This window comes from Pan paniscus, chromosome 3, assembly GCF_029289425.2.
Source record: "Pan paniscus chromosome 3, NHGRI_mPanPan1-v2.0_pri, whole genome shotgun sequence".
NCBI lineage: Eukaryota > Metazoa > Chordata > Mammalia > Primates > Hominidae > Pan > Pan paniscus.
In genome coordinates, this window is record NC_073252.2 from 151,587,674 (window position 1) to 151,598,254 (window position 10,581).

Below are 10,581 nucleotides of genomic sequence, written 5' to 3' on the forward strand. Positions count from 1 at the left end.
GTTTCTTTAAATAACAGGATTGCCTTGAACTATCTGTTGGTTTGTAGTGGGGCAGGGGGTGTGATAGGGGACACTGTGTATAATAGCTAATACATCCTACTGCACTTGCATAAAGGAATCTGTTATAAAGAAAATGAAATAAAGGTATAAAAGTTGGCAAGAAGAAAACCATCATTATGTCTTGAGGATGATTGGGGATACAGAAAATGAGAAGAATCCACAAACTATTAGAATTACTAAGTTAATTTAGCAAGGTTGCTCAATGCACGGTCAGTATACAAAATTTAATTGAATTTCTACATATATGTATATGCCATATTGTGTTAGATTGTTTTGCATTGCTATAAGGGAATACCTGAAGCTGGGTAATTTATAAAGAAAAGAGGCTTATTTGGCTCATGGTTCTGCAGGCTGTACAAGCATGGCACTAGCATCTGTTTGACCTTAGGAAGCCTTTACTCATGGTGGAAGAAGGGGGAGCAGGCATGTCATATAGTGAGAGAGTGAGTGAGAGGGAGGGAGCAAGAGTGAAGGGGGAGGTCCCAGACTCTTTTTAAATAACCTGAAATCCTGTGAACAGAGTGAAAACTAACTTATTACCATGAAGAGCACACCAAGCCATTCATGAGGGATATACCTTCATGACCCAAACACTTTCCACCAGGTCCTACCTTCAACACTGGGGATCACATTTCAACATGAGATTTGGAGAGGACAAACATCCAAATCATATCACATATATAAATATGTAAAAACTATTTTAAATGTTTTTAAAGTATCGAATAGAAATAAATCTCACAAAATATGCTTAAGAACTTTAAGCAAAAACCATAAAATACTATTGTGATAAGTTAAAGAAGACCTAAATAAATGGAGAGATCTGTCATGCTCATGGATTGGAAGATTCAATACTGTAATGATATGAATAGTTCCCAAATTGTTCTATAGATTCAAAACATTGCCAATTAAAATCTCAGTGGACTTTGTTTTTTGAAACTGACAAGCTGATTCTGCCATTTATAATAATATTCAAAGGGGCAAGAATAACCAAGACACATTTGAAGAAGAACAAGGAGGAAGAAGAATGTATTTGAAGAAGAATAAGGAACTCTATTAAGTGTGTATCTCCTAGATATTGAGATACACATTTGAAATACATCTATCACCTAGATATTGAGATATATTATACATTTAATATAGTGTGTTGATGGTATAGTGATAGACAAATGAACATTGGATCAGAATAGCACTGAAACAAGATCTACCCCTATATGGGCATGTCCCTATTAACAAAAAAAATTGTTGATTATTTCTGCAAGGTGATCTGTAAAAAACAAGTTAATTGAACATCCATATGGGAAAAAAGTGAATCCTTCTGCTACCTCAAATATCAACACCGGGTAGATTATAGATCTAAAAGTGAAAGGCAAAGCAATAAAGATTTTAGAAAATAACAAAGAGAATATCTTTATGAAAATACAGGAAATATTTTAAAAATAGGCTAGAAAACTCACTATTAAAATATATAAAATATAAGAACATCTGTTCATCAAAAGTACTATAGTTTGAATAGCAGTGTCTCCTCCAAAATTCATATTGAAACTTAATCCCCATTGTAACAGTACTAATCCTAAAACTAAGTATTAAGAGGTGTGACCTGTGGGAAGTGACTAAGTCATGAGGGGTCTTTCCTCAGGTATGGGATTAGCATCCTTATAAAAGGCCTTGAGATGGAATGTAGTGCCCCCTTGCCCTCTTGTGTTCTCCCATGTGAAGACACAGCAACAAGGCACCATCTTGGAAGGAGAGAGAAGCCCTCACCAGACAACAGTGCACGTGCCTTGATCTTAGACTTCCCAGCCTCCAGAGCTATAATAAATACATTTCTGTTCTTTATAAATTACTTGGTCTCTGGTATTTTGTTATAGAAGCACTAATGGACTAAGACAAAAAGATTCCATTAAGAAAGTGAAAAGGCAACTGCAGAGTGGCAGAAGCTTTTGGAGATGATGAATATGTTTACTTCCTGGATTGCGGTGATGATACCATGAGTGTATACATATGTGTGTATACGTAATGTATACAAATTGTGTTCATTGATTATGTACAGTTTCTTTGTATACCAATTATACCTTAATAAAGCTAAGGAAAAAAAAAGAAAATCCAGAATAAATATGCATGGTGTGACCCATTTATTTAAAAAAAAAAAAAAGAGGGAATGCGAAGCAGTGGTTTTGGTGCGAACACAAAAATTCTGGCTTCAACAGCATTTAAATTCCCAAACCAAGCATGTTTATGTTTTAATTCTTTGTGGCCATAAATTGTACAGCTCAGGCCTTTATAATCTCTCAGATTCTGTGAATGTGGGGAATTAGTTTTACTCATAAAAAGTTTTGTTCTCGGGGATAAATTTTTTAAAAAAATTTTTGTATAGTTAGCACACTGAGAAAATACAGACAAAGGCATACAGATGCAAGAAATGAGGTAGCTGAATAGACCAAAGAATGATATAGGGCCCAGAAGGTAGGCAAAGAGAAAGTTGTTGGGTTTATGGTTACAAGTAAACTAGCAGTTGTGGTACAGATAGTTTTATTTCCCCCACATTAATCTGAACAGCCCATCCAGACTTAAACACTGCTTTTTGCATTTACTTCTAGGCAGGAAGACAGGGTTCTGATGGTGTGAGTCTCCTTCAACTCAGCAAACCACCTTGGTCTGCCTCGAGTTTCCAACACCCCTCCTGCCTGCTAGTGATAGGTGTGAGGCAGGTTGATGAACATGGAACTTTTTTCTTTTGGTCCCAAAGCATGCTACTCCTGGAGTTTCATTCAGTGAATGAGAACTATAGTTTGGTTCTGTGAGATCTCTATGAATCAAGGCGGCCACTGAAGCAGAGAAAAGAAATGCTTAAATGTTAAGAAAGTTTGAAGTGCAGAAAAAGGTGATTGTAAATCCATATGGTTAAGCTTAGCCCATTTCTTAAAAGGCTTGATTGCTCATTCCTCCATTCATTGATTTACTCACTCTTCCAATCCATGTTATTGAGTCTTGCTCTATATTTCCAGATGGTTGTGCTTTTAAGTACTGCATAGTGGTTGTATGTCTGTGTTAGCATTGCTGAATGTATCAGGGAATTCATTTTTTTATCCCCATTCATTCGTTCCATTCATCTGTTTCTCTCTCTCTCTCTCTTTGTGTGTGTGTGTGTGTGTGTGTGTTATGCCTAGAAAACATTTCTCAAGAATTAGAATTACGATATCCTGTCAAACACAATGACTTATTTGAACCTCTTTTATTTGTAGGTTGAATCACTGGACAATGCCACATACTTTGTGGATGGTGTGGGTCTTGGGGGTCATCATCAGCCTCTCCAAGGAAGAATCCTCCAATCAGGCTTCTCTGTCTTGTGACCGCAATGGTATCTGCAAGGGCAGCTCAGGATCTTTAAACTCCATTCCCTCAGGGCTCACAGAAGCTGTAAAAAGCCTTGACCTGTCCAACAACAGGATCACCTACATTAGCAACAGTGACCTACAGAGGTGTGTGAACCTCCAGGCTCTGGTGCTGACATCCAATGGAATTAACACAATAGAGGAAGATTCTTTTTCTTCCCTGGGCAGTCTTGAACATTTAGACTTATCCTATAATTACTTATCTAATTTATCATCTTCCTGGTTCAAGCCCCTTTCTTCTTTAACATTCTTAAACTTACTGGGAAATCCTTACAAAACCCTAGGGGAAACATCTCTTTTTTCTCATCTCACAAAATTGCAAATCCTGAGAGTGGGAAATATGGACACCTTCACTAAGATTCAAAGAAAAGATTTTGCTGGACTTACCTTCCTTGAGGAACTTGAGATTGATGCTTCAGATCTACAGAGCTATGAGTCAAAAAGTTTGAAGTCAATTCAGAACGTAAGTCATCTGATCCTTCATATGAAGCAGCATATTTTACTGCTGGAGATTTTTGTAGATGTTACAAGTTCCGTGGAATGTTTGGAACTACGAGATACTGATTTGGACACTTTCCGTTTTTCAGAACTATCCACTGGTGAAACAAATTCATTGATTAAAAAGTTTACATTTAGAAATGTGAAAATCACCGATGAAAGTTTGTTTCAGGTTATGAAACTTTTGAATCAGATTTCTGGATTGTTAGAATTAGAGTTTGATGACTGTACCCTTAATGGAGTTGGTAATTTTAGAGCATCTGATAATGACAGAGTTATAGATCCAGGTAAAGTGGAAACGTTAACAATCCGGAGGCTGCATATTCCAAGGTTTTACTTATTTTATGATCTGAGCACTTTATATTCACTTACAGAAAGAGTTAAAAGAATCACAGTAGAAAACAGTAAAGTTTTTCTGGTTCCTTGTTTACTTTCACAGCATTTAAAATCATTAGAATACTTGGATCTCAGTGAAAATTTGATAGTTGAAGAATACTTGAAAAATTCAGCCTGTGAGGATGCCTGGCCCTCTCTACAAACTTTAATTTTAAGGCAAAATCATTTGGCATCATTGGAAAAAACCGGAGAGACTTTGCTCACTCTGAAAAACTTGACTAACGTTGATATCAGTAAGAATAGTTTTCATTCTATGCCTGAAACTTGTCAGTGGCCAGAAAAGATGAAATATTTGAACTTATCCAGCACACGAATACACAGTGTAACAGGCTGCATTCCCAAGACACTGGAAATTTTAGATGTTAGCAACAACAATCTCAATTTATTTTCTTTGAATTTGCCGCAACTCAAAGAACTTTATATTTCCAGAAATAAGTTGATGACTCTACCAGATGCCTCCCTCTTACCCATGTTACTAGTATTGAAAATCAGTAGGAATGCAATAACTACGTTTTCTAAGGAGCAACTTGACTCATTTCACACACTGAAGACTTTGGAAGCTGGTGGCAATAACTTCATTTGCTCCTGTGAATTCCTCTCCTTCACTCAGGAGCAGCAAGCACTGGCCAAAGTCTTGATTGATTGGCCAGCAAATTACCTGTGTGACTCTCCATCCCATGTGCGCGGCCAGCAGGTTCAGGATGTCCGCCTCTCGGTGTCGGAATGTCACAGGACAGCACTGGTGTCTGGCATGTGCTGTGCTCTGTTCCTGCTGATCCTGCTCACGGGGGTCCTGTGCCACCGTTTTCATGGCCTGTGGTATATGAAAATGATGTGGGCCTGGCTCCAGGCCAAAAGGAAGCCCAGGAAAGCTCCCAGCAGGAACATCTGCTATGATGCATTTGTTTCTTACAGTGAGCGGGATGCCTACTGGGTGGAGAACCTTATGGTCCAGGAGCTGGAGAACTTCAATCCCCCCTTCAAGTTGTGTCTTCATAAGCGGGACTTCATTCCTGGCAAGTGGATCATTGACAATATCATTGACTCCATTGAAAAGAGCCACAAAACTGTCTTTGTGCTTTCTGAAAACTTTGTGAAGAGTGAGTGGTGCAAGTATGAACTGGACTTCTCCCATTTCCGTCTTTTTGATGAGAACAATGATGCTGCCATTCTCATTCTTCTGGAGCCCATTGAGAAAAAAGCCATTCCCCAGCGCTTCTGCAAGCTGCGGAAGATAATGAACACCAAGACCTACCTGGAGTGGCCCATGGACGAGGCTCAGCGGGAAGGATTTTGGGTAAATCTGAGAGCTGCGATAAAGTCCTAGGTTCCCATATTTAAGACCAGTCTTTGTCTAGTTGGGATCTTTATGTCACTAGTTATAGTTAAGTTCATTCAGACATAATTATATAAAAACTACGTGGATGTACCGTCATTTGAGGACTTGCTTACTAAAACTACAAAACTTCAAATTTTGTCTGGGGTGCTGTTTTATAAACATATGCCAGATTTAAAAATTGGTTTTTGGTTTTTCTTTTTTCTATGAGATAACCATGATCATAAGTCTATTACTGATATCTGAATATAGTCCCTTGGTATCCAAGGGAATTGGTTGCAGGATCCTCGTGGATATCAAAATTCATAGATGATCAAGTCCCTTATAAGAGTGGCATAGTATTTGCATATAACCTGTGTACATTCTCCTGTATACTTTAAATCATCTCTAGATTACTTATGATACCCAATACAATGTAAATACTATGTAAATAGTTGTACTGTCTTTTTATTTATGTTATTATTGTTATTTTTTATTTTCAAAATTTTTAAAACATACTTTTGATCCACAGTTGGTTGACTTCATGGATGCAGAACCCATGGATATAGAGGGCCAACTGTAATCTGTAGCAACTGGCTTAGTTCATTAGGAAACAGCACAAATGAACTTAAGATTCTCAATGACTGTGTCATTCTTTCTTCCTGCTAAGAGACTCCTCTGTGGCCACAAAAGGCATTCTCTGTCCTACCTAGCTGTCACTTCTCTGTGCAACTGATCTCAAGAGCAACAAGGCAAAGTATTTGGGGCACTCCCCAAAACTTGTTGCTATTCCTAGAAAAAAGTGCTGTGTATTTCCTATTAAACTTTACAGGATGAGAAATACTAGAGGGTGTATTTTCATGTGATCTGGATCTGTCTTTCTGGCTATTAGATAGGTTTCTCCAGCCATAGTTACTTGAGAGAGTGAGTACACAGTGCAAGGTACAGTAAATTATGTATTTCTGTAATTTAACAAAATAAATACTCAGGAGAATTTGAAAGACACTTCCCACATCCGGACTCTGGTCTTCCTCAGCCTCTAACTACCTTTTGAGTTCTAGTTATTGTCCAATCACTCTGACTCTCAGTTCCTGTTTTTTAGCCTATATCTCCTGCATCTTGTTGCTTTTTCCTTCTTCGAAAAGTCTTGTTTTTAATTCTAAAAAAGCCTGCCCTTTTTCCCCTTCTGAATATTTTAAAAAGTACATGTGAGCTAAATAGATTTTTAAGCAAATATATACCTAGAGGTTCCTCATAATGACTCAAAAATAGTTTGATACACAGTAATTTAAAGGTAGATACTACTACCATATGTTAATTTTGCAATCTAGGTATAATAATACCACACATTAAATTTTGATGCAACTTTCTTTGGTAAGCACTATTTGCTGATTCTATGTAACTTTCTTAAGCTGGGAACCATGTGAAAGGAAGTGAGCCTTTGACCCCTGCTCAATTCTCAACCAGAACTGGGTGTATGTGGTTAATTGGGCACTAGAGTCGGAAAGACCTGGGTTAGTAGATGTGTAATCTTTGGCAAGTCAGTTGACATGACCCAAAAAGTTTTTCTGTCTTTAAAATAGGGATGATGATCTCTATATCCTAAGATACTGAGAGTATGAAATGTAGGAATGTAAGTAAACCATGAGCCTAAGCTCCTTGATTCCCATTTTCTCTGGAGGGGTGTTGAGGGCAAGAGTACCACGCCTAAGAGAATGGGCACTATGGGTTCGTGTGTGGGGTGAGGGTGATGTCTGTAGTAGATGTTAGCTATTATTATTATTATTTTCCAAGAAGATATTTCATTCCCTTATATATTATGGCTTGTAAGTGGATATTTTTCTGTTATGGATACTAGCAGGGATATAAGGGATCCTGCTGTTTGCAGAAAAATACCACAAAGAAATATATGCTCATTAACTGCAGAACAAGCTTGTCCTTGGGGAACTCGCATAGGGCTGCTGCTGTTTCACACGACCTCCCAGAAGAGTGTTATGGAGGAAACGGTAGCCAGCCTTAAAAAAAATCAGGCTTGGCGTAATCCCAGCACTTTGGGAGGCTAAGGCAGGAGGATTGCTTGAGTCCAGGAGTTGGAGACCAGCCTGGGCAACATGGCAAAACCCTGTCTCTACCAAAAAATACAAAATATTAGCAGGGCATGGTGGCATGTGCCTCTGGTCCTAGCTACTCGGGATGCTGAGGTGGGAGGATCACCTGAGCCCGGGAGGTCCAGGCTGCAGTGAGCTGTGATTGCACCACTGCACTCCAGCCTGGGTGACAGAGCAAGACACTGTCTCAAAAAAACAAAATGAAACAAAACAAACAAAAAACAAGTTTAGAGGAAGGAAACTTGAGATTCCACAGACACCAAATACAGTAATGGACTTTCTGCTTTACTTCTCTGTTTCCTACATTAAGCACCATGTTAATTATGAGAACAAGGTAGATTTAACATTGACTCAATCTATGTTTAATTTCAAGAACTTAAAATAGCAACTGAAATAGCTTCATAGTTAATTGATAGATTTAAAATAATATTTAAAAAATAATCTTTAGGACGGACCTGGTGGCTTATGCCTGTAATCCCAGCACTTTGGGAGGCTGAGGTGGGAGGATCACCTGAGGTGATGTGGTGCCTATTCACATTAAAGGTGGATCTTCCTTTCCTAGTCCACTGACTCAAATGTTAATCTCCTCTGGCAACACCCTCACATACACACCAGAAACTATACTTTACCAGCTATCCAGGCATCTTTCAATCCAATCAAGTTGACACCTAGTATTAGCCATAATACTCTCCAATCTTTTTTCAGTGTATATATACACACTACTTTACAAAATTGGGATTAGATTGTAAATACTTAAATTTTATAAAGAAAATGGCATCTTCATTTTTTTCTGAGGCTGTTTAGTGATTATCTGACATTCCTGAACTCTGAGGGTCATTGTGAATCCCATTCAGATAAATACTGGCTTATTTGCCGAGAGTTCTAAATGGTTCTGAAAGCTGCCATTGTGGCTATACATAAAAGTTAAGTGGGAACTAAATTAGAGATCAGTTTAAGGGTTCTTTTTTTTGTTTAACAGGAGAAAAACTAATCTTTTGTTAGTGCTTTATCCAAATGTGAAGTCTTTTATTTGTCAATAGAATATAAGCTCAAGAATCTTGTTTTATCTCCCTACCCCTTGAACATGCCTACTATATAGTAAGTATTGAATTATTGGGATGTTTTCAGAGTAGAGAAATAAGCAATTAAAAATTCTATAATCTGGATGCTGAATCAATCATAATGAGAGAGGAGAAAATGAAAAATCAGTTGGGTAGACAGCTAAGGCTAGTCTTCAGAGAAGCAGCCTGCCTGGAAAATCACAGCTACAGGCAAAAATAGAGCAGCCTGGGGAAAACTCAGACTGTACCTGCACAGATAAGCAGGCAAGGTCCAGCAGAGAAGCCTTTTGTTCTTTGTGTGATTAGCAGGCTCCCAGGAAAATGTTTTCTCCCCTTTTCAGATATGAACACGGGGGGATCCATGGGAGATTGCACTGGAAACAGAGGGGGTTTACCTAAAAGAAACCCACAATTACTCAAACAAGAAAAAAGCTATGCTTTGTGCTTACCTAGAGACATCTCACAGCTGTATAGGTAGGTGGAGTTGTGCAGACAGGTTTTCAAATAAGAGAAGTTACTCAAACAGCTACAGAGATGAGAGGAGTTTCTTATAAAAGCTTTTGCATTCAGCTGTAAAATGGCACCCCACTTGGGCTCTCCTCTCCACTGTGGAGAGCTTTCTTCTTTCACTTACTAAACTTTTGCTCCAACCTCACCCTTTGCATCCATGCTCCTTAATTTTCTCAGTCATGACACAATAAGTTCAAATAACACCTTAGACAATGAGACAATGGACCCTGACCTATTTCAATAATACTGAAGCATTGGGCAGTTTGAAAGAGGAAAGTTCTCAACAGTAAGAAATTGTAGTGTGAGTTATCTTAATGATGGACCTTTGAATAGCATTAAGTATAGTGCCAATATCTGAACAAGGAAAATAATCATTGTATTTCCTTTGTACTTCATACAATTGTAATGGCTTCAAGTATTGCAGAGTAGATGTCTGGTGTTAATGTATACAGTGTTGACTATTTTAAAAATGACCAGTAATTCAAAACAAATTAATTTTGAGAGTCCAACATATCATTCATGGGTTAATTCTTTCTGACTGGTCTTCTCTATTCAGTTAATTTTGTTCCCTTCTGCCAGATTAATTTACTCTTTCAGCAAATATTTTTTGAGTGCCTCTTATGTGCTAGGCAGTGCTCAAAGTGCAGGGGATATGGTAGGGAACAAAACATAAAATTCCTTGTCTTCATGGAGGAGAAGACAATAAATTTATGATAGGATTTCAGGTATTGATAAGTACTATGAAGAAAATAAAAGCAGAGTGCCACAATGGAATGACTGTGCACGTGTATGTGTGCACGCGCACGCAGAGTGGAACAAAAGAAAAGTGATTCTTCTTGCTTTAGTACAGCCGTTGCATGGGTTTGAGCACTTTTGGCAGCTCCGGGAAACCCAAAGTACCTGTGGCCCATTGAGAAGGTGTGGCACCTGCTGCCAGAGGCTTTGGGAGTAACCCACTTTCTACAGAAGAGCTCTGTGGTGCAGAAGCTGCCACATGGTAACAAGCACATGGAGCAGAAGACAAGCACAATGTCCTTGACCATAGATTACTTAACGACTCCACCTACTTTAAAGATGTTGAACTGATGAGAAAGTATTAGCTATGGCTAAATGTTGTATGTGAGAAGTACTTTGCAAACCTCTGAAACACTTTACAGATATTGTTATCAGTCAAACCGGAAGTAGAATGTCCACAGTGCAGTGTAACAAATGTGACATGTGCATGAGTTAAGAAACAGCTG

At 38.3% G+C, this 10,581-nt stretch overlaps 1 protein-coding gene across 10 annotated transcripts in view; it reads left to right on the top strand.

Moving 5' to 3' along the window:
* TLR2 (toll like receptor 2) overlaps positions 1-6,504 on the top strand; it is a 65,860-nt gene extending 59,356 nt beyond the window's left edge. For 9 of the 10 annotated variants that reach the window (XM_063603481.1, XM_063603476.1, XM_063603482.1 and 6 more), the window contains one exon: positions 3,303-6,504. In XM_063603481.1, coding sequence (XP_063459551.1) covers positions 3,319-5,673 — 2,355 coding nt within the window. In that variant the 5' untranslated portion in view covers positions 3,303-3,318 and the 3' untranslated portion in view covers positions 5,674-6,504. 10 annotated transcript variants of the gene reach the window in all.
* The last annotated feature ends 4,077 nt before the right edge of the window (positions 6,505-10,581 follow it).